The sequence below is a fragment of the Leptopilina heterotoma genome, unplaced genomic scaffold (genome assembly GCF_015476425.1).
Source record: "Leptopilina heterotoma isolate Lh14 unplaced genomic scaffold, ASM1547642v1 Lhet_287, whole genome shotgun sequence".
Classification (NCBI taxonomy): Eukaryota; Metazoa; Arthropoda; class Insecta; order Hymenoptera; family Figitidae; genus Leptopilina; species Leptopilina heterotoma.
Window position 1 is genome coordinate 1,198,407 of NW_025110994.1, and position 25,676 is coordinate 1,224,082.

Below are 25,676 nucleotides of genomic sequence, written 5' to 3' on the forward strand. Positions count from 1 at the left end.
AAATTTTATTATTTGTGAAAATAATTGAATTTTGCAAAGAATTTTAGTATACAATTTTTTAAAAATAATTGAATTTCTGAAAAGAATTTTATTATTTTTGAAAATAATTAAATTATTGGAGAAAAGTTTATTAAGTATGTTTAAAAAGAATTGAATTTCTGTGAAAAATTTTATTATTTTTGAAAGTAATTGAATTTTTTATAAGAATTTTATGAATATTATTTTAAATAATTAATTTTCTCGAAATATAATAAATATTATGAAAATTTTATTATATTTAAATAATTGAATTCTTGTGGAAAACTTTATACAAATAAATAATAATAATTATTTTCACAAGAAAATAACTGAATTTATCGATTAATTAATTTAAAATGGTATTAAAATTAATTAATTAATAATTGATTAATAATTAAAATTCTTCGATGAGTTTTATTATTTATGAAAATAATTAAATTCATGCTTAGAATTTTATTAAAAATTTTTTTAAAAATTGAATTTTCATGAAAAATGTTATTATTAGTGCAAGTAATTGAATTATTGTGAAAAATAAATTGTATAAAATTTAGTTAAATAATTGATTTTTTCGAAATTTTTCTAAAAATGCTATTTTAAATTAATTGAATTCTTTTGCTAAATTTTATAAAAATACTATTGCAAATAATTGAATTTCGAACATTTTTTTTTGAAAATAATTGAATCTTTTTAAAAAATTTGAATATAATTTTTGAGAATAGTTTTTTGATTTTTAGTAAAAGATGAAGAGTTAGTCAAAATTTTAGTAAATAAAAAAAAGAGTAAGGCTATTGTCCTTTAAAAACATTTAAATATGATAAGCGAGGGAATTTAAAAGCATTCTCGAGTATGAAAGGAAGCATCAGATAAGAATTTTTTTTTTTGGAGTTCTCTTCATCATATTTTGTTGAAGTAGTATAGAAAAAAGAGCTGACAAATTGGTATGCACTCTGTGACAGAAATTTGTCCATTATCTCATTTAAAATAAATGTAAAGTAGTAACTAGAGTCCAGCAAAGTCTAACGGAGTTGGAAGAAAAGTTGAATAGGGGTGGCATAGTAGGAAAATTGGAACAAGAGGTGGGGGGCGAGGGGTAGCTGAACACATTTACATGATATGAATATAATGGAGAGGGCCGGGACATACAGTCGTCTATACAAGCACTACCTGTTGAACGAAGAGTTCAACTCCTCGGTGACCTGAAAGGTATTTGGGAATTGTAAGCGGACTCCTATTTATATAGCAATATATATAAAAAAAAATATATAAACAAAGATATAATATTTCTTATAAATAACAGAGTGAATGCTTATTTTCATCTTATTATATTATCACAATATTTTAGAAAAAAAATTTTTAAAGTAGAAAATTTACAATATCACTGTTCAAATATATCATTAAAATAATAACAATTTGAATCAAATTGATACTAAAATTCGCAACTATTTTTATACATTTTTTCTCTCAATTTGTTATTCTTCTTAAATTGAGACAAAAAATGTATCAAAATAGTTGCTTCGCAACAATTTTGATTTAAATTTTGATTTATTAAGAAACATAACAGGGCAGAAATAAAATCATTCAACAGATTTTTTTTTATTTTCTCTATTTGTCATTTTGAAAAATTTTGCAAATCACGATTGCATAATTTTCTTCGACAAAATGACATTTAAGATTATAAGAAGAAATGAGTCCGAAAAAAATTTTCACGCCGCACTGATCGATGTCAATCAAAGTTCCTGTAATAGGATTTCAGGGAAATAATCCGCTGGGACGATACTCTCTCTATCTCTCACCCCAGGAAGAAATCTCCAGGCTAAAGTCATTCACCCATAAAATTTGTATACAATACAAATGATGCAACAAAAAAATAGAATTCACAGGTGTGCTTTTGCATTCAAAATCTTTTAAAGGGGTGAAAAACGATCCCTAATTGACGATCTTTTTTTTACGTCATGCCCCCGTTGCATTTTTTTTCTTTTATAAACTTTGTTTACAAATTTACTTATTTATAAATTGTTTATATAGTGGCCTACTGAATTATTTATGTTTTAAATAGAAATTTTCATTGGCACAAATAAAATTTTAATCTGAATCAAATAAAATTTTAGACCGAACCAAATAAAATTTATTTGGAACAAATAAAATTCTAGTTTGAACAAATAAAATTCTAGTTTGAACCAAATAAAATTCTAGTTCAAACCAAATAAATTTTATTTGAAACAAATAAAATTTTAATTTGAACAGGCTTGCATAAAATTAATTTTGTTTTTCCCTGACTTTTTCCTGATTTCCAGATAAAATTTTCACTTTTTTCCTGACCCTGCGAAGAATATTCTGATTAAATCCAAAAATTATTAGATACTCAATAAAATGTTCTATTACATTTACTTACACATTTCTTCAAAAGTAAAATTATTCGAAAACATCAATAAATTCTTTTTTAAATAAATATTTAAACATTATTATTTTTCTATAGGAATAAAGATTTCAAAATTCAAAACCTTATAATAAATTTAAGATGACAGAATGATAAAATCATTATTTTATATCCTAAAAATATTGTAAATTGAAATTGAAATTTTCAAAGATTTTAATTTGAACCCTTTTCAAAATTCCATTATTTCTAAAAATTCACGCTGTAATACTTTTAATATTCAATTATAATTAAAAATTAAAAAAAAAAAATTTTTAATCAATTTTTATTAGAAAATTTTTTGAGAATTCAAATATTTAAATACAAAAATAAATAATTTATTAAATAATTGAATATTTCTTAAAATTGAATTTTTATGAAGAATTTTATCATAATTTCGAAAAACAATTCAATTCTTTCGGCGAATTTTAAAAAGAAATTTTAAGAATAAATGCAATTTTCTATCATTCTATTTAAAATTTAAAAAAAAATAATTGAAATTCCGCTATAAGTTTTGTTATTTATGAAAATAATTAAAATCTTGCAACGAATTGTATTAAAAGTTTCTTTAGAGAATTGAATTTCTGTGAAGAATTTCATGTGTTAAAAAATTTAAAATAATTGAATTTCGGAGAAAAATATTATTATTTATGAAAATAATTGTTTTTTGCAAAGAATTTTATTCAAATTTTTTTAATTAATTGAATTCCTGTGGGAAATTTTTATTTTTGAAAAGAATTGAATTCTTGGGAAAAATTTATTCCCTAAATAATTGAATTATTTATGAAATTGCGACGAATTTTATTCATATTTTTTTAAATAATTGAATTCTCATAAAAAATGTGTTACTTGTGAAAATATTTGAATTCTATCGAGGAATTTCATTAAAAATTAAAAATAATTGAAATCTGACGAAGAATTTTATTAATTTTTTTTTTAAATAATTGAATTCCTGGGAAAATTTTATTTTTGAAAAGAATTGAATTCTTGGGAAGAATTTTATTAAAATTTCCTCAATAATTGAATTATTTATGAGATTAATTGTTTTTATGCGAAGAATTTTATTCAAATTTTTTTAAATAATTAAATTTCCATAAAAAATGTATTACTTGTGAAAATAATTAAATTCTATCGAGGAATTTCATTAAAAATTGAAAATAATTGAAATCTGACGAAGAATTTTATTAATTTTTTTCTAAATAATTGAATTCCTGGGAAAATTTTATTTTTGAAAAAAATTGAATTCTTGGGAAGAATTTTATTTAAATTCCTACTTAAATAATTGAATTATTTATGAAAATAATTGTTTTTTACGAAGAATTTTATTCAAAATTTTTTTTAAATAATTGAATTGCCATAAAAAATTTATTATTTGTGAAAATAATTGAATTCTTGAAAAATTGTATGTATTGAATATATTTGTATTCTTTCGAGAAACCTCTTTGAAAAATTGAAATTAATTGGTTCCAAGAAATTTATAGAAAATTGTTAAGTAATTGAATTCCTGTGAAATTTTTATTAAAATTTTGTTTAAATAATTGAACTCTTTGGGAAAATTTTATTAAAAAATAATTGAAATGAGGAAATTTTTTTTTTAAAAATGATTGAAATTTTGCCAAGAATTTTATTAAAATTTTTGAAAATAATTGAATTTTGGAAAAGAATTTTATTATTTATAAAGATAATTGAAATTTTAACGAGAATTTCCCTGACTTTTCCTTTAATTCCCTGCGATTAACAAAAAATACAAAATTGTTTTCAAAGATCGCAGAAAATACAAAAAAAAATATTTATTAAACAAATAATAAATATAAATACCCTCCCAGAAAAAGAATTTTCCCTCTAAATAGAATTTAGAATTTTCCCCTCTCATCCCCTTTTTTTAAAAAAGCCATTTCGAATGGAAGAAAGCAATTACATTACATTCTTCGATCGAGGCAAATATTTCTATTCTATAAACTAATGAACGCGAATGAAATCCATTTTATCGTAAAATTCGAGATTTACGTTTTTTTTTCTTCTCTCTCTCTCTTTCTTTCTATTTTGCCTCTTTCAGTTTCAAGTTTCTTAATGCCATATACCTCAGTGGGGAAATTTTATTCAACTCTTTTTCGTTCCGAGAACAGTGCAAATAAACTGGCATTAAAGTCGATCCCAAGAGGGAAGTGGATCAGTACTGGATCTTCGGTGAACATCTCGCGAAATTTCAATTTCAACTCGAGCTCTTGCACTGCACCGTAAAACGACGTTTCGAATCGTTCTCACGATTGGAACAAGCGCGAAAGAAAGAAGGCGACGAATCGTTTCAAAAATGGAAATAAAAAAGGAAGTTTAAAAATAGAGAATCAATTGTTGGGGGAGGGGAGAGAGGGAAAATAAGACAGAGAGAAGGGGGGAGAAAAGAGAGAAAAAAATGGGAAAAATGGGAAAAGAGAGAGAGAGCGAAAGAAGAAAGGAGAGAAAAAGGAGGAGGGGGGAGAAAATAAGACGGAGGGAAGGGGAGAGAAAAGTGAAAAAAAGTGAAAAAGAGAGAAGAGTGAGAGAGAAAGAGAGAAAAAAGAGAGGAGAGAAAAAGGAGAATGCATGAAGGCAATATAAGAGAGGAACAATAAAATCACCACTGTCTCCCAATACCCGGTCCAAAAACGAATCACAGTCTCTCCTCTCTTAAACTGCCCATACCTCCTTCTTTTTCCTATTTTTTTTTTTTTTTTTTTTTTTTTTTTTTTTATCACGAATGCACGTCATGCTGGGTCAATTTTATCTTTTCTCGATTTTCCTTTCCCGCGCCATGAGGCGCCACGCGCTTCCAAACATAAACTTCTTCTTCTCCAATACCTATACTATATAGTAAAGAGAGTTCGTTTTTCTTCCTTCTTTCCATCTTGAGATCCATCGGGAAATCGCCACTCGACATTCGCCCAAAGAAAAACACAAATTCAACGCCAGAATGCTTTCCAGGAAAATTTGCGAAAAGCATCCCCTTCGACTTGCACGAAGGAAGAAAAAAAAAAGGAGAGGGGAATTTTCGCTAACTTTGCACTTTATACTATCGCAACTCCAACACTCGAAAAGGAAGCGAAAAAGGTCATAAAGTGCACACCCGAGGAATGCAAGAGTTCAATTATTTTGATGCAATAAAAATCCAAACTTTTGTAAATCTTTTAATTTTTCTTTTTCTGCTTTTCCAATTCCCGGCGAGGGGAAATTTGGAAAAATTTCCAGTCATTCAGATTTAGAGAGAATTTTATTAAATTTAATTCAGTGCTTCCAATTTTTTTTTTTTCTTGAGGCAATATTTTGGTAAAATTGCAAGACATCTAGATTTAGAGAGTACGACTAATGCTGATAATGATAATTTTATCAATTTTATTCAGTGCTTCCAATTTTTTTTTTTTTTTTTTTTTGAGTCAATATTTGGTAAAATGTTAAGACATCCAGATTTAGAGAGTACGACTAATGCTGATAATGATAATTTTATCAATTTTGTTTAGTGCTTCCAATTTTTTCATTTTGCTTTTTTATTTTGTTTTTTTATTATTTTGTTTTTTTATTATTTTTTTTTTTTATTTTATTTTTTTTTTTATTTATTTTTTTTATTTATTTTTTTTATTTATTTATTTTTTTTTGAGGCAATATTTATAAATATTAGGAAAACGAGAAGTACATTGAGAATTAATTACAATTCGTGTCGCGTGTCTTCCTCCTACGCGTCGATAACGGAGGCATTTGAAAAGGAGAATTCTGAATAAACGAAGGGAGATGAGGAATCAAATGGAAAAAAAGAGACTTGGCGCCACGCTGTGAGAAAGGATTTTAAAGCAGGTGTCGGTTCATTCGAATGTCAAACACGATTTTCCAGGGGATCACTAAACGATCTTTCTCTACAATATTACACTCCTTTCTTTATCTATAAACTTTATATACCTACAATTTTATATCATTTTTGAACTACTTTTCTCACACGAGTTCAATAGAAAAAAAAAAAAAAAAAATATTGCAAAACGTGGGAAATTTTTCTATAAATCGCAACACGAAGAACAAAGTACTTTTGAAAAATAGACGATTAATTTTAGTAATAAATAATTTTATGGAAAATGTCAAGGACATTTACCTACACGAAGGTGTTGAGCTCGAGTTGTTTGCAAATAATAATTTTCAAATTATTATGATACTTATTATTTGATACTTTTTTCTATTTGTTACACTAAAAGCTAATTTTCTCCACGTTGGAGTTTTACACTACTATAAATTTTTAACAGTTGAAATAAAAAAAATTATTTTATTAAATTTTAATAAAGCTATTGGAAAAAATTCAAAAAATTTTTAAATTCTTTAAAACGATTCAATTATTTTTACAACATTTTCGTGATTCGATGATTTTTAATATCTACTATTTTAATAAAAAATTTCCCAAAAGAATTGAATAATTTAAAAAAAATTTTTAGAAAATTCTTCGCAAATATTCAATTATTTTTATGAATCAAAAAATTTTCAGAGGAATTCAATTATTAAAAACAGAATTTACTTAATATTTTTCGAAAAAAGCCTAGTATTTAATTTAAATAGATTTTTATAAAATTCTTCGCAAGAATTCAATTAGTTTTATAAATAATAAAATTCTTCTCAGAAATTCAATTACTTTTTAAAATTTTATAAAATTCTACGCAAACATTTAATTAGTTTCGTAAATAACAAAAATTTCACAGGAATTAAATTATTTTTAAAATTTTAACAAAATTCTACACAAGAATTCAATTATTTTTGTAGGTATATATTAAAATTCTTCTGAGGAATGCAATTATTTTTTAAATTTTAATAAAATTCGTTGCAAAAATTCAATTTATTTTCATAACTAATAAAACTCATGGAAGAATTTTAATTATATTTATTTTTAAAACAATGTTAAATGAATTTCTCTTAAAACAAAAGTATTCTTACATATTTTATTAAAATTCGTCAAAAACATCCAATTATTTTCAAAAATTTTAATAAAATTGACAGCATAATTTCAATTATTGTCAAACATTTTCCTAAATTCAATGATTTTCAATATTTAGTATTGTAATTAATAATTCAATTATTTAAAAAAAATGTAATAAAATTCTACGCTAACATTTAATTATTTTCGCAAATAATAAAAATTTCACAAGAACTCAATTATTTTTAAAATTTTATCAAAATTTTTTGCAATAATTCAATTATTTTCACAAATAATAAAACTCATCATAAAATTTCAATTATTTTCAATACAATTTTAATCGAATTCCTCGAAATATGTTATTATTCTTAAATTTTTTATTAAAATTCGTCAAATGAATTTAATTCATTGAAACGATTTAATTGTTTTCAAATATTTTTCATATCTATTATTTTAATAAAACATTTACCAAAAAATTCAAATAATTTAAACAAAGTTTTTATAAAATTCTTCACAAACATTCAATTATGTTCATAAATAATAAAATTTCCACAGGAATTCAATTATTTTTATACATAATAAAATTCTTCTGAGGAGTTTAATTATTTAAAAAAATTTTTAATTCAAGTTTAATTTAAAAATTTGTTAATTTAAATTTAATTTAAAAATTTTTAAATTTAATTTTCAATTATTTTCATAACTAATAAAACTCAGGAAATAATTTCAATTATATTTATTTGAAAAACAATTTTAAATGAATTCCTTGAAAAATAAAATTATTCTTAAATATTTTATTAAAATTCGTCAAAAGAATTCAATTGTTTAAAAAAAATTTCATATAATTTGTTTATTAGAATTTGACAATTATTTTCAATATTTACTATTTCATTAAAATATCCTAAAAGAATTCAATTATTTAAAAAAGTTGTTTAATTAAATACGTTAAAAGAATTCAATTATTTTGATAAGTAATAAAATTCGTCGAAAAAATTCAATTATTTTCAATAAAATTGAATTTTTAATTCAATTTTAATCGAATTCCTCGAAAAAGTTAATTATTCTTAAAAATTTTATTAAAATTCGTGAAAGGTATTAAAAATTTGTCGATATGATTCTTTGTGAAAATTCAATTTTAAGAAACAAAAAAAAACTAACTAAAAAAAATATTAATGAAACTAAAAACTAATTATTTATTATTGTATTTAAATAATTGAATTATCGTAGAATTTTCTAATAAAAATTGATTCCTATTTCATAAAAATGAATTTCAGTTAAAATTTTATATAATAATTGAATATAAAAAGCAACATAGCGTGAATTTTTAGAAATAATTGAATTTTGAAAAGGATTTAAAAATGATTTTTCCCAAAAAGGCTGAAAATAAGAATTATTTTTTACGTTAATTTTTTTTTTGACATTATTACCTTATTATTTACTTCTAATTTGAAACGAAACTAATTGAAAGTTTAATTATTGGAAAATTTTCCAACATTTTGCATTTTCAAAAATTTACAAGTAGAATTTGAAAATTATTAATATTTGAACAAACTGAAATTATAACTCTAGTCAACAATGAGATGCCCTAATTTTGTATTTTCAAGTCAAAACTTATTTGCGTGGTAACTAATTAACTGACATCCTTATATTCAGATCTTGATTTTCATAATTGGAAACAAGTTGTTCTAATTAATGTACAACTGGCATCAAGTTGAAATTTTATTTACTCCGATTCGTTTTGTTTTTTTTTCTCTCTTTTTTTCTTTTAGAAAAATTTCTCTAGATTGAAAAAAAATGCATGAGAATTCTTAGAAATTAATGCTTTTGTCAAAATAGAGAGAGAGAGAGAGAGGGGAGTGAACACTTTTCAGTTACCTTAGCTTTTTTAACAAGATCTGAAAATCTTTGCCGAGTTTCTAACGAAGTTTGAGTTAAACGCAAAGTCCTTTTTTTATTGCAGTCTGAGAATTTATTAGTCTACTTTTTCTACTGCAAAAAAAACGCCTTACTTTAAAGAATGAGTCAACAATTTTGTATTTGAGAAGTGAAAAAATTTTTTGATGACAAGTCTACTGAAACTTTTTCCTTATATTCACCTACTTTTGAAAGTTTTGGATTTTGTTTACACAGTCATTGGAAAGAATCCAGTTTTTCTTTTTTTTGCGAATAAAGGAGTTTATTTTTATACTACAATTATTTAATTAATTAATTAACAGAATTTTATTTTTACTGAAAAAATTTAAATTTAAATTTTAAATTTTAAATTTAAATTTAAAATTTAAAATTTAAAATTTTAATTTTAAATTTAATTAAATTTAATTAAATTTAATTAATTAATTAACAGAATTTTATTTTTACTAAAAAAATTGAAATTTTAAATTAAAATTTTGAATTTCAGTTTTAAATTAAAAAATTAAATTTTCGCGAAAGAAATTTTTTGTTTGAGAATTTTTTTTTCGCGAAAGATATTATGTGTAATTAGGAAAAGTGTCCAATTTCTCATATGGGGAAAAAATTTATTTTTACTCAAACATTCCGTGGACTTTTTTTTTTGTTTTTTGTTTTTGATAAAAAAAACTTTTACTTAGATTGAATGTCTGTATATCTATCTTTCATGCGCTAGAGTAAGCAGGATTGCGGAATCAAAAGGAGGCTAAAACTTAGTCAAAGGGACTTTCGTGAAATTCTGCCATCCCGGGCTTGACTGAAATTCATAATCCTTTCCTTTGACGTGGTTTTCACCTTCGCTTCCAAGTGCTTCTAAGTCCAAAATCTTTGCATTCTCCACGAGAAAAAAAGAAGATAACTCTTGTTTGTTTTATAAGTACACTTTTTTTCTTTTCTTTTTTTTTTTTAATTTTATATCGATTTTTCGCAAATTATTCCATGTAAATGATCTTGTGGAAAATTAAATTGAAATAATGGATGAAACAAATTAGAAATAATTATAAATTCAAAAAAAGGACTCAATTTTTCAAAGGATATGAAATTGAGACAAAAAAAGGTATCAAAACATTGCCTAGAAACTCTTTTGATACGTTTTTCTGTCTCGATTTGTTATTCTTCTCAAATTGAGACAAAAAAAGTATTAAAACGTTGCTTCGCAACTATTTTGATAAATTTTTTGTCTCAATTTGTTATTCTTCTCAAATTGAAGCAAAAAACGTATATTTAAATCAAAGAAATTATATTTCTGAGTTATATTCTTTAAAAGTTATGGCAAAAAAAAGTTGTGAAAAAATTAGGTTCTTTAAGAAAAAAATTAATTAAAATCTCTAATTTTTAAACGACAATTTTTAATCTTTAAACACAATTTTTGTTTGTAAACACAATTTTTTAATTTTGAATTTCTAAAACTAATTTTATATCATTTGAAGTAATTTTTTTTATTTATTATCACCTTTTCCTCTGACAAACTTTATGTAAAAGAAAACAATTTTTTTGCCAAAAGAAACCTTGGTTTTAATTGAAACCTAGTAAAAAATTAACTTAATCTAGTTTTAAATGAGATTTAAGCTAGTTTTAGGCTAGTTTTCAATAATTTTCATTTTAAGATGTAAACAAAATCTAAAATTTACTTTTTTGAAATTTTTGTAAAATGAAATTAAGTTATTAATTGAAACCAAGTTCTCAAATTTACTTAAATGAGTTTTAAGTTAGTTTCAGACTAGTTTTCAATCATTTCGTTTTGAGATGTAAACAGTTCCTAATTTTTTTCCTGTATAGTTTACCATTTCCTCTGACAAACTTTTTTACAAAACGAAATCTAATTTTTAATTGAAACCTAGTCGAGAATTAACTTAATATAGTTTTAAATGAGTTTAAAGCTAATTTTAAGATAGTTTTCAATTATTTCGGTTTTAAGATTCAACAAAAATCTAAAATTTACTTTTACAAAATTTTTATAAACCTAATTAAGGGTTTTAATTGAAACCAAGTTCTAAAATTTACTTAAATCATTTTTAAGCTAGTTTTAGACTAGTTGTTAATCATTTTGGATTTAAGATGTAAACAGTTCCGGATTTTTCTTCTCTGTAGTTTACTATTTCCTCAGACAAACTTTTTTTGTAAACAAAAGCAACTTTTTCGCAAAACGACATTTTGTTTTTAATTGAAACCTAGTCAAAAATTAACTCAATCTAGTTTTAAATTAGTTTCAAGCTAGTTCCTCTGACAAACTTTATGTAAAGAAAGACAATTTTTTTGCCAAAAGAAACCTTGGTTTTAATTGAAACCTAGTCAAAAATTAACTTAATCTAGATTTAATTGAGTTTTAGGCTAGTTTTAGGCTAGTTTTCAATCATTTTGGTTTTAAGATGTAAACAACAAAATCTAAAATTTACTTTTACGAAATTTTCGTAAAATAAAATTAAGTTATTAATTGAAACCAAGTTCTAAAATTTACTTAAATGAGTTTTAAGTTAGTTTTAGACTAGTTTTCAATCATTTCCTTTTTGAGATTTAAACAGTTATTCATTTTTTTCTGTATAGTTTACCATTTCCCCTGACAAACTTTTTTGCAAAACGAAATCTAATTTTTAATTGAAACCTGGTCGAGAATTAACTTAATCTAGTTTTAAATGAGTTTTAAGCTAATTTTAAGCTAGTTTTCAATCAGTTAGGTTTTAAGATTCAACAAAATGTAAAATTTACTTTCACAAAATTTTTGTCAAACTAAATTAAGCTTTGAATTTAGTTTTTAATTTAAGTTCTAAAATTTATTTAAATGAGTTTTAAGCTAGTTTTAAACTAGTTGTTAATCATTTTCGTTTTAAGATGTAAACAGTTCCGGATTTTTTTTCTATGTAGTTCACCATTTTCTCTGACGAACTTTTATGTAAAAGAAAGCATTTTTTTTCGCAAAATGAAACCTTGGTTTTAATTTAAACCTAGTCAAGAATTAACCTAATCTAGTTTTAAATTAGTTTTAAGCTAGTTTTACGCATGTAAATAGAATTTAGTTCAAACAAAACTACTGACCAAACAAAACCTTGGTTTTAATTCAAACCTAGTCAAAAATTAACTTATTCTAGTTTTAAATTAGTTTCAAGCTAGTTTTCCGCTTGTAAATAGAATTTAGTTGAAAGAAAACTACTGACCAAACGAAACCTTGGTTTTAATTCAAACCTAGTCAAAAATTAACTCAATCTAGTTTTAAATTAGTTTCAAGCTAGTTTTCTGCTTGTAAATAGAATTTAGTTCAAACAAAACTACTGACCAAACGAAACCTTGGTTTTAATTCAAACCTAGTCAGTAATTAATCTAGTTAAATTAATTAATCTAGTTAATCTAGTTTTAAATTAGTTTCAAGCTAGTTTTACGCTTGTAAATAGAATTCAGTTAAAACAAAACCACTAACCAAACTGTCATTGCAATAAAATTCATGATATTTAATAATTCACTAAGCGGAGGGAGATGAATTTATATTGTCCCAATGTGAATAGAATTGAGAAACTATGCAAAAGCAGTTTCCAGAAATATCTAATCCAAAATCAGAGTAAAGTAGTGTGTGACTCACCTTGCAAAGAAAGCTGCGGCTGCGCTGGCCTGTGCTGGTGTTCCCGGTGTCACACTAACATTATACGAGTACTTGGTCTCCTGGTACACTTGATACGGATTCTGTGGCTTCACGTGCGACGATCTATGATAATAATGATCACCATACTTGTCACTATAAACACTTTTTTCCGTCTGACCACCCTTCACATACGTCTGAAGTACTTTAGCCTGACACTTATTATCATTCGGCTGATAACCCTTCTCCGATGATGAATGTTGCTGATGACTTTTCTCATGCGCCGAACTTGGGGGTTTATCAATATTCCCATAGGACTTGAAATCATAACCCTTTAATTCACCGTAGTACTTTAAATTCTCAACTTTGTAACCACCGTAACCCAATGAATCGTGATTTATTTTCACCTTTGGGATTTCATGTTTATGAATCGGCTCCTGTACTGATTTCATTTTTTCTGATTTGCCGACGAGTGTTTCGTGGGAAACTTTCGCCTTTTCTAGTTTGATCATTGACTTGTCGGTGAGACGACCTTGAGGTGTTGAATCGGTGACCTTGATTAGGTCCAGTGTGCCCTTGAATTTTTCGGGAATTGAATCGATGGCAGTGGTACCACAACCACCAGCGGAAGTAGTGGTACGTGGGGTTTGATGTGATTTTAGATTATCGAGATTTCGCAGTGGTTCATGATGTTCATCCCTCGCTAGTGGGGGATCATCTTTGTTTACACTTGATGAGGACTTTTGGATCTGTCGCTGACGAGATGTGGCGGCACCTCCCCGTGTTGACTCGCGCGCGGTTGGCGTGATACTAGCCATATTGGTAGGCGCCTCAACTCCATGCACATTTCCCCCTCTAGTACCAACGACAACGGCACCCCCAACTGTTGTAGGACGTCTGGACCTTTCCTCCTGCAATTGATAACAGATCATTGATGGATCAATTAGTGTTACATTCGTGATTCATTTAGACTACTGTAAAATTTACTTTTACTATTCCAATTTTATAGTCTCTACTATTTTGATTTATTTGATTATTATTTATTGGGTTTAACTTTTAGTTTCTATTGCTAATTGTATGTATTTTTATTATCATTAAATAATTTTGGAAGCTAAAAAATTATATAAATAAAAGATGTTTAGATGCATTTGTTTGTCCATTAGACTTAAGATTTTTAACTTCACTTGTTTGACCATTAGGCCTAAAGTCTTTAAATTCATCTGTTTGGTCTAACGGCCATTAGGCCTAAGTTTTTTAAATTCACTTGTTTCAACATTTTGTCTAAGATGTTTAAATTCATTTCTTTGACCTAATGGCCATTAGGCTTAAGAATTTTAAATTCATCTGTTTAACTTAATGACCATTAGGACTAAGAATTAAAAATTCACTTGTTTGGATATTAGGCCTAAGGTATTTAAATTCATTTGTATGGCCAATAGGCTTAAGATTTTTAAATTCATTTGTTTGGCCTAATTGCCATTTGACCTAAGGTGTTTAAATTTATTTGTTTGAACTAATGATAATTAGGCCTAAGATTTTTAAATCCATTTGTTTGGCCTAATGGCCATTAGGTCTAAGATTTTCAAATTCACTTGTTAGGCCATTAGACCTAATGTGTTTAAATTCATTTGTTTGACCTAACGCCCATTAGTCCAAAGATTTTTAGAAGGTGTATAAATTAATTTATTTGAACTAATGGCCATTATTTTCCATATTTTTAATTACAAAATTCAAATATCTACAAAAAATAATAACATTCAAATTTTTGAAAAAATTTAATTTTCCAAATTGAGAAAATTTTGAAGGAATCAATCGTTTTTAAAATTCCTTATTAAAAATTGAAATAAAACTGGTAATTTTTTTGAGGTGTTTAAAAATTTCTTTAGGAAATTTAATAATTTTACTTAAATATTTCAAAATAAATTGAATTTTAAAAGAGTTGCGTTTACAATTTTCATAAATAGATGAACGTTAAAAGGTTTTAATTAAAATTTTTATAAAATTTCAATTTTTAATGAATTTAATTAGAAATTTTAAAAAACTTAGATTTTTGGAAAATTTTAATAATTCAAATTTTTCTGAAACAAGTTAAAATTACAAATGATTACAGAAATTCAATTATTTTTAAAAGTAAAAAAAAAATTCTTCGCATAAATTCAATTATAATCAAAAAAATTTTTTAAATTAATGTAAAAATTTCAATTATCTTTATAAATAAAAAAATTCTCCTTCGAAATTCAATTATTTAAAAAAAATTTTAATAAAATTCTTGTCAAAATTTCAATTATTGTCAAATATTTTTTTCAATTCAATGATTTTCAATATCTACTATTTTAATTTATAATTTAATTATATTAAAAAAAAAGATTTAATAAAATTATACCCAAACATTTAATTATTTTCGTAAATAATAAAAAATTCACAGAAATTCAATTATTTTAAAAATTTTAACAAAATTCTTCACAAGAATTCAATTATCTTTATAGGTGGATAATAAAATTCTTCTGAGGAATTCAATTATTTTTAAAATTTTTATAAAATTCGTTGCAAAAATTCTATTTATTTTCATAACTAATAAAACTCATATAGAGGGATTTCAATTATATTTATTTTTAAAACAATTTCAAATGAATTCCTCGAAAAACAAAATTATTCTTAAATATTTTAATAAAATTCGTCAAAAAAATTAAATTATTTTCAAAAATTTTAATAACATTTTATTCGAATTCATCAAAAAAATCAATTATTTAAAAAATTTTAATAAAATTCGTGGTATAATTTCAATGATTGTCAAAAATTTTCCTAAATTCAATGATTTTTAATATTTACTAATATAATTAATAATTCAATTATTAAAAAAAAAATTTAATAAAACTCTACGCAAACATTTAATTATTTCCATGAATAATAAAAATTTCACTAAAATTCAATTATTTAAAATTTTTTTAAAAAATTCTTTGAAAAAATTAAATTAATTTCAAAAATATTTTCTAAACTTTTTCTTTTCTTTTGATTTTATTTTGAAATATATATTTTCGGTTACATATTTTCAATAATTTACATTAATAACATTTTTTTAAAATAAAAAACCATGCTTACAATTATAAAAGTTTGAACTTTTGTTTTCAAATAATTGATTTCTATTTGAAGTTTCGTATAATTGTTTTTAAAAATTTATTTAGAGAAGAAGTTTAGTTATAAGATCTACAAAATAATTGCATTTTATTACTATTTTTTCGAAATAATTGAATTTCAGATTTGAAATCAAAATTTTAAAAAAATTCTTCGGGAAAAAATAAAGTTCTAAAAAATAATTGAATTTTGCTTCTATTTTTTAGAAACAATTAAATTTAAAATTTGGAATTGAAATTTAAAAAAATTCTTCTGGAAAAATAAATAATAAATATTTAAATATTCATGTTGCTTAACAGAATGTAGAAATCAGTGAAAGATGAGAGAAATACAAAATTAAATTTTTTAGTCGACATTTATTAGAAAAAAATTAATTTTTCGACTTTCTTCGTATCTTTAATCTACTAAAATGACTTGTTCTACTCCTGAAAGTCGATCAGAGGCCAGAAAATTGTTAAAGATAGGTACTTGTTTCTATTTTCTGTTTGAAAGTATTTAAATATAATTCATTCATTAATATTTCGTTAATTTAATCATTAGTTCTACAAAAATATTAAAAATTGCAGTAAGACCTCACTTAGCGTCGAGAGGGAGGGACTGTAAATCTCAGGTAGCGACGAATTTAAACCACGCCCCTCAGACTATAACTTATAAACCTACAGGTCCGTATGTATGCATTCGAGAACCCCGGAGTTTTTCTCGAATAAAATCAAATTCTTTTTATTAGTAATTATTGTATTATTATATTATTTTATTATATTAACTAACAATTAGTTTAGAATTTTAAAATGCGATTAATATTTACTCCTTTTTTTACTAATTTTCAGCTAAAACTTGTGAGACTTTAAAACTATTTAAATATAATAACAGTTTTTCTAAGGATATCAAATTGAGACAAAAAGCGAATCGAAATTGTTGCGAAGCAACGTTTTAATCTATTTTTTCTCAATTTCATATTCTTAGAAAAACTGTGAAATTTTTTTGAACATTTAGTAGAAAAAAAAATAAAATAGTAAAATAAATTTGACTAATTTAAATTTTAAATTCGTTAGCAACCTATGTCTCACTGTATAAAAAACTAAAATTCCCACCTGAGCTTGCTTTGCATCCTCCTGCCTCTTGATAATTTCAGAATATTTCGGCGGTTCCTGATGATACTTTGGCGGCGGTTCAATTTTCGGTGGATTCTCCTGATATTTCGGTGGACGATCAAAAGCACGATATTTCGGTGGTTCAACAAACGATCCATTTGGAATCCTCGACGAAAATGTCTGATTCTCACCAAGATCAGATTGCGAACGATTCATTTGATAGCCAATCGTTACTTTTTGCTCTGGATTTATTAATTTCCCATGACTGTGTTTCGACGATATGATTTTATCCCTTTTCTCCACTTTTTCCGGTTGGGAAAATTTCACCTCCTTCTTCTCGTGCAACGGTGGACCGTCAATTTCATAAAAGGTCAATTCTTTTTTACCCTGAAGAATTTTCTCCCCAGGACGATGATACTTGGTTGTTGGAGTGTTGTCATGCTTCAAGGGTGGATCGATTTGATAGAATGTCAATTCCCTTGAGTCTTGTGACTTGGATCTTGTCTCATTGGAATGATGATACTGCTTTTCTGGCTGTGAATGACTTCGTGGATGTCGTTGATTGAATTTTATTGCTGAATTTTGTTCTTGTGTGTGGCGCGATGTCCATTTTGTATTTAAACCCATTTTCACGGAATTTCTACCGTACTCAAGATACTCGTCGCCGTACTTTAAGATTTGTTGGGGTTTATACTTGTCCTCGAATTGAGAATAATTGTAGGTATTAAAGCCCACTTGATTGAAGTTTCGACTTAGATTCGATGGATCGTAATCGCTCGATGTTACCGCTTCCATATTTATCTGAAACAAAAGGAATTCGATTTTTAGTTCTTTTTTAATTGTTATCGAGATGAATAGAATATTTCTCCGAAGGAAAGCTCTTGAGAATTTTTTTTTTTTTGTAAAGAAAAGACATTTTTAACGTTGGTTTTCAAGATAGAAAATATAAATATTCACTCACGTAGTTATTACAATTTTTCGACACTTGTCCACCAAGGTTTCGAACATTCGAATGAACGACAATATTTTTCCTTTCTTAAAATTGCATTTTATTACGAAATATTGTTTTTTATGTTTAAAAATTAATTCTCAACTATTTTTAATTTACATTCTTATTTTTATACTTTTATTTCCGAAACTACTTTGTAAAACCTCGCGTAGCGCCGAGGGGGAGGGGCCGTAGGTCTCAGCTAGCGGCGAATTTTGACCACGCCCCTCAGCTTATGACTCATATTCCTTCAGGTCCGTATGTATACTTTGAAGAACCCTGGGTTTTTTTTTTTAATTTTTTTCTTTTTGCTATTTTATTTGAAGCTTTTTTTTACTTGAAGTTTTATTGATTCTCTTGAATCTTTCTTTTCCTAAATCTAAACAAGTTTCTCTAGTAAAAAAAAAGTGAGTGCTATTTTATCAAAATAAAGAAAATTAAAAGATTTTATCAAAATTAGAAAAAAATTGTTTCTTTGTGCAAAATTTATGAAATTTAGTCGATAAAATGATCGGATTTCCTCTTCGTTATGAAGTGACTAACATGACAGTTCGGGGCCATGTGCTTCTTTGCGAGAGAGAGAGGCCGCTAGTGGATTGCTTGTGTTGCCGCGTAGGTGTGACTGACTAACCACAGATGAAGCGATGTACCAGTGTACAAGAGACATGACGGGATGACGGAAAAGACAGAGAGTGAGCAATCTCTTACGGTTGAGTTTATCCCACTCGGTGAACTCTCTCGATCACTCTGAATAATCATCGTACAACAACGGCCCTCGCTTCATCGCCTTCTACTAAACAGAAACAGGCTGCCGGATGAGGTGGATAAAAGGAAGTGGGATAGAATACGTGAAGAAAATAAGAGAGAGAGAAACACGCTCAAACTTTTTCGAGGCAAAAATTCGCAAGATTATCCAAAATTATTCAAAATAGAAATTAAACAAATTTTTTTAACTTTTTTTCCAATTTTATTTCTTTCAAACTTTTAAGACTTAATATTCCATGTTCTAAACTGTAAACTAATATTTAGTACCTAGATTTTGGAGAATTTAATTTTATTTGAAAAAAACCCCCAGGGTTCTCCAAAGTATACATACGGACCTGAAGGAATATGAGTCATAAGCTGAGGGGCGTGGTCAAAACTCGACGCTAGCTGAGATCGGCGGTCCGTCCCTCTCGACGCTATGCGAGGTTTTACTATTAATTAACGCTTTTGTTGATTAAATTAATTATTAATTAATCATTGGTAATTAATATTAATTAATGACTATTTATTAAATTAGCAAAGCACTTATGATAAAATAATTTAAAAATAATTTGAATAAAAATATTTTAAAATAATTTGAATAAAAATATTTTAAAATACTTTCAATAAAAATATTTTTAAACACTTTAAAGAATAGAGGAAAAAATACAATTTTCAAATATTAATGTAAATAAGTAAAATAATGTAAATTAAAAATAGTTAAAAGTTAATTTTTTAAATATCAAAAAATATTTCGTAATAAAATTCAAATTGAAAAAAATATTGTCATTTAATTGAACGTTCGAAAATTAGTAATAGTTACGTGAGTGAATATTTATATTTTTTATCTTGAAACTAAAAAAATATTTCTTGTCTCAATTTGATATCTTTAGAAATTTGATACTTTTGAAGAAAACTTTAGAGAAAAAAAAAAAAACTTCAAAGAAAGCAAATAAATTAGTTAAAAAAAATTAAACTTTTTTTCATTTTTATAGTTGTTAGTTTTTTTTTTAATCTTATATTTACTGCTCTATTTTTCGACTCATTGATATTCAAAGGTTTCATTATTATGCAATATGACACATTTGTAAGCGTAATGTGTTTATTCAGCATCAAAGAGATGAGAGGAAAAACTAAAATGACAATGCATTGTCTTCACTAGAATGTAATATTACTCGAAACAAAGCTAAAAGCAAAATCATCAAAAAGTTTAATTCACTGCGCCTCAAACGACTTTAATGTAATTGGAAATGAATTGTCCTACGATGAACACGAATCAAATTCCAGAAATTTTTAATCCTCAATGATTCTAATTGCATTTGATAAAAAACCCCCTTCTCTCCCTCCCCGCGAAAACGAAATAACAACAAAATTATTTTCTCAATTTTATCATAATTGTTAATGCAAAAAAAAATAATTATGACTTGTTCTCTTCTTTAATTGCTGCCAATTTATTAAATGAATAATAATAGAAAATATATAAAAATGATAAAAATATTTTTTTTTCTTTTAGAAATTAAATTGTTTTTTTTAGAAATTAGATTTTTTCGGAAATCAAATTAATTGACTGCGATTAATAATAATTTATGCTAATGGAGTTTTCTGTAAATTCTTACCGACTAATTTAATTCTCCTCCACCTACTTTTCCTCTTACCTATGGATATATATTTCTAAAAAAGGATTTTTTTTCGCCTCTTATTCTCCGTCATAAATTCAATGGCGCCAAGTTTTCAAATTAGCCGCGAGCGATCACTTATTGAGAAAGCAAAAAAAAAAAAAAAAAGAAATAAAAAAGAAGAAGAAGAAGGTAAAAATTGCCAGTACGTAAGGTGAGGTTGAATATGAAATCTCATGAGGATCGGTAAAAATTTCCCTTTAATTATCTTCAATAATTCTGGGTTTCTTTCACATGAAAAAACGTTTTAGATTTTGATTTTGTAAATTATACGGGAAAAGAGAGAAAAAAAAGATTCTTTTCGGTCAAATTATTTTTAAAAAATGAAGTGAAATTTATATACACTTTATGAAAAGATATTATCCGCAAGAGTGTCAATATTAATACTTTGATTTTTTAATCTAAAGGCATTTGTTGTAAATTAATTAAAAAAACTACTGAAATGAAGAATTTTTTTCTTTATTAATAGAGTAAATCTTTTCTTTAGTGATTTTGTAAAATTTTATTTCGATTTTTGATTCGATTTCAACTTTTGACTTTCGCTTTAAAAGTTTGATTTTCGATTCGATTTTAACTTTGTGGTTGACTCTGACTTTCATTTTTACTCTGATTTTGAATTTGACTTTGATTTCGACTTTTGATTCGATTTTAACTTTGATTTTCGCTTTGAGTTTGATTTTCGATTGGATTTTGACTTTGGTTTTGACTTTCGATTCGAATTTAACCTTGAATTTGAAAACCAAAACCAATGTTAAAGTCAAAGACAAACTATGATTTTGACTTTAACTTCGACTTTTGATGAGACTTTAACTTTGATTTTCACTTTCATTTTGATTTTCTATTCGACTTTGACTTTGACTTTAATTTTCACTTGCTTCATTTTCACTATGAATTTGAATTTGAATGTCAAAGTAGAGGTCAAAGTGAAAATAAAAGTCAATGTGAAAATCATTGTCAAAGTAGAAGTGAAAACCAAAGTCAAAATCAATGTCAAAGTCAGGGTCAAAATTAGAATCAATTTTGACTTTGGTTTTGACTTTCTCTTTCGCTTTGATTTTCGATTGTATTTTGACTTTGACTTTCGATTCGATTTGAACTTTGACTTTCAAAGCCAAAGCCAAAAATAAAGTCAAAGACAATCTATAATTTTGAGTTTGACTTCGACTCTGATTTCAACTTTCGATGAGACTTTAAGTTTGAGTTTTATTTTGACTTTGTTAGCCACAGTCAAAATTAAAGTCAAAGTTAAAGTCAAAGTTAAATTCAAAATCAAAGTCAATGTCAAAGTTAAAGTTAAAATCAAAGTCAAAGTTAGAGTGAAAATGAAAGTCAAAGTCAATAGCGAATCGTAAGTCAAAGTTAAATTACAAAATCGGGTCCTATTTTGTAATTTGACTTTGACTTTAATTTTCATTCTGATTTTAAGTTTGACTTTGATTTTGACTTTTGATTCGATTTTAACTTTGAGTTTAATTTTTAATTAAATTTTTTACTTTTGGTTTTGATTTTCGATTCGAATTTAACTTTAAATTTCAAAAACAAAACCAAAGTTAAAGTCAAAGACAAACTATGATTTTAAGTTTAACTTCGACTTTTGATGAGACTTTAACTTTGATTTTCGATTAGACTTTTACTTTGATTTTGAAAGCCACATTCAAAATCAAAGTCAAAGTAAAAATTAAAGTCAAAATCAAAGTCAATGTCAAAGTTTTAACTTCTCCACTAAATCGGCTTTAGAGTGAATTGAATTACGATTTTCAGGTTCGAATTACAAAAAAAATTCGTTTTAAGATTCACGTGAACCATTTTCATAAATTTTCCCCTAAATCGAAGCTCTAGTGAATTGAATTACGATTTTTCGTTTCGTTTTCTAATAAAATCGGTTTTCCACTAAATCGAAGTTCCAGTGAACCGAATCACAATTTAAGGATTCTGCAATAAAAATTTGAAATAAAAATAAGTAAACGGTTTTATATAAGTGTGTAGATAAATTTTTTGCTAAAAGAAAAGAAGATGTTCGGGGTGTAATAAGAGATAGAGAAAGGAAAGGTGGAAAAAGGGAGGAAGGAAGGGGGCGTGTTACTGTTCGCTAGTCTCGTGGATATTCCTGCTACCCTGGCAATCTTTTCAACATGTTAATTGTATATCTGAGTTGAGGTGATAAACAAGGATCCCGTCGGTAGCATGCTGCTGTGGAGTCTTCATTACTGGCTGTAATATATAACCGCGGCCTCAAGGGCATTCTCAATCCTCTAGAGGAAGTTATGAAGTGAGATGCGCACACACGGTGCTTTGCTTTGCTATAAAGCGATTCGATGATGCGTTCTCATAAATTTGAAAGCACACGAAAACTTGTGCCGTATAATAATTAAGCAGACACACACTCTCTCTTCCTCCAAACGATAATCAAGAATATCTTCGTTAATAAGAATATTTTAATACAACTCTTCTCTCAACACTTCTTTTTTTCTGTTCAGCTTAAATATATATATTCGTCCAACAAACAAATATTCTTTTCTATAATAAATAATAATTTTTTTCTAAATAATGAAACCAGACATTTTTTTTTGTCGAATTCTAATAAAATTAATCCCAAACTATTAAAATTGAAATAATCTAAAAGATTGTTAAAATTTTTAACTTTGTAGGTAAATTTTCTGAGTAGTTGCACGTTTATATGTAAATCGAAAACAACCAATTTGAAAACCGCAAATATATGCCTACAACCGATTACGGTGTTTGGAATGAGAAGCGGAACGAGAGTTAAGGAAAGATTGAGAAAACGAGGAAGAGGAAAAAAAAAAGAATGAAAAACGGTGATTTCGGTTCGGAGAGCAAAGCATTAAGGTGCGAACCAGTTTTTGCTTGAGGAACCGCGAAATTTCTGATCTCTCGCCTCTCACCCCATTCACTGACCATTCTCTTAAACTCTCCTCTTGCAACGGTCAAAAAGAGATCGGAGTTTAAGAGTAAAGAATAAGATAACATTTTACTGAAGGGAGAACTTGACACGCCTCCTGAGGTGTCAGATTTTATTTATCGCGTGCAGCAATATTTTTCCCCCCACCTCCTCTTCTTCATTTCCCACCAAATGTCAGTCTTTTTACGTGAAATTGTGAGATCTCAACTTTTTCATTATTATTTTACCCTGTGTTGACCTTTCCTTATGCAATTGTGAGTATTTTTTTTTTTATGACAGAGATTAAGTTGTAGATATCTTATGATTCTTGAAAAAATAAAACTCTTAATTCAATGAAACTACCAGGTTCCTTAGAAAAACTGTTATTTTGACTTTCACATTGACTTTTTACTTTAAATTTAACTTCAGTTTTGATATTGACTCTAACTTTGACCATGATTTTGACTTTAACTTTAACTATGACTTTAATTTTGACTTTGGATTTCAAAGTCAAAATCAAATCAAAAATCAAAGTCAAAGTGAACATCAAAGATAAAGTCTCATCGAAAGTCGAATTCAAACTCAAAATCATAGTTTGTCTTTGACTTTAACTTTGGTTTTGGCTTTGAAATTGAAAGTTAAATTCGAATCAAAAGTCAAAACCAAAGTTAAAGCGAAACTTAAAGTTAAAATCAAGTCAAAAGTCGAAATCAAAGTCAAACTCAAAATCATAGTTTGTCTTTGACTTTAACTTTGGTTTTGGCTTTGAAATTAAAAGTTAAATTCGAATCAAAAGTCAAAACCAAAGTTAAAGCGAAAGTCAAAGTTAAAGTCGAATCAAAAGTCGAAATCAAAGTCAAACTCAAAACCATAGTTTGTTTTTGACTTTAACTTTGGTTTTGGGTTTGAAATTGAAAGTTAAATTCAAATCGAAAATCAAAATCAAAGTAAAAATCGAATCGAAAATCAAAGTCAAAGTCAAAGTTAAAATCGAGTCAAAAGTCGAAATCAAAGTCAAAATCGAATCGAAAATCAAACTCAAACCGAAAGTCAAAGTTAAAATTGAATTTAAAGTCGAAATCAAAATCAAACTCAAAATCAGAGTGAAGATGAAAGTCAAAGTCAACTTTAAAATCAAAAGCGAATCGAAAATGAAACTCAAAGCAAAAGTCAAAGTTAAAATCGAATCAAAAGTCGAAATCAAAGTCAAACTCAAAATAAGAGTGAAAATGAAAGTAAAATTCAAAGTCAAAATCAAATCGAAAGTTATTTGAAATTAAAAAAGAAGAAAAAAACAAAAAAAGCGAAATGTAAACAAGACCAAATGAGAATGCCTACAATTAAATAACTAATTAAAAATGAAACAATACAAATAATGAAACACAAAATTAATAATTTCCATTTGCAAAATTGTGAGATTGTAATTTTTTGAAATTTTAATTGTGACTACAGAGTGACAATACGTGGGGATTTTATATCCCAATAGTGCGTTGTTCTTACATTGTGTGAATCAAAGTGACAAATGTAGAAGAGTGGGATATTTACGCGCTTTGCATCTCACATATGTGTCATAAGTGTAAGATTATTCGCGTAGGAAAAAAGAGAGGCGGCCCTTTAATCTTCGCAGATCAAAACGACGACGACGGCAGCAGCGGCGACGGCGGCGGCCCTTCGCCTCGAGGACCTGATTGCTTCGTGTATTCGAGTGGAATCCTAACAGCATTTCAAAGAACTCAAGCATTACGATAAAAATTATATTGTAATTAAAACCACTACCCATAAAAAAAATACCCTTTTTTTGTAGTTTGACAATTTTTTTTTTATACTTCTGTGTATGTTAAAAGAAATAATTACTGAGGAAAATAATTACTATAAAAAGAATATAAATACGAAAATATAACTAAAAAGATAACTAGAAAAGTATAAATAGGATAAGGCTCTCTTACCCTACAAAAATATAAATATTTATTTGTAAAAACTGAAAATAAAAGTTTTCAACGCTAACTAACGGTAAATATAAATATTTAAAAAATTAAAAGAAAAAGAACTGCAAAATTTGGTGGATTCAAATGAAGAAAAAAAGTGTCCTTTTTGTGATTATTAGAATTGGTGGATAATTTATTGTCGATGTTCAGAACTTTTCATCGACAAGTGACAAGAAGGAGGAACCTTTCTTATAAATCAAGTCAACCCTGTGAGGGCGCCCTGATACAATGAAGTGACTTCTTTGTTCTCAGCTAGACTTTCGCTTTTTGCCTTTCTCAATCCTTCTGCCTCTTTTT

General features: G+C 26.3%; 1 protein-coding gene across 3 annotated transcripts in view; it reads right to left on the reverse strand.

Annotated features, from left to right (window-relative positions):
- Positions 1-25,676, reverse strand: part of LOC122504292 — a 616,579-nt gene that overhangs the window by 393,671 nt on the left and 197,232 nt on the right. For all 3 annotated transcript variants that reach the window (XR_006301822.1, XM_043615335.1, XM_043615336.1), the window contains exons 4-5: positions 17,088-17,888; positions 12,868-13,775 (exon numbers count right to left, since the gene is read on the reverse strand). Coding sequence is in view for 2 of the 3 variants with exons in the window: in XM_043615335.1 (XP_043471270.1) it covers positions 12,868-13,775; positions 17,088-17,888 (1,709 nt within the window). In the remaining variant the exon portion in view is untranslated. The remainder of the gene's footprint in view (positions 1-12,867; positions 13,776-17,087; positions 17,889-25,676) is intronic.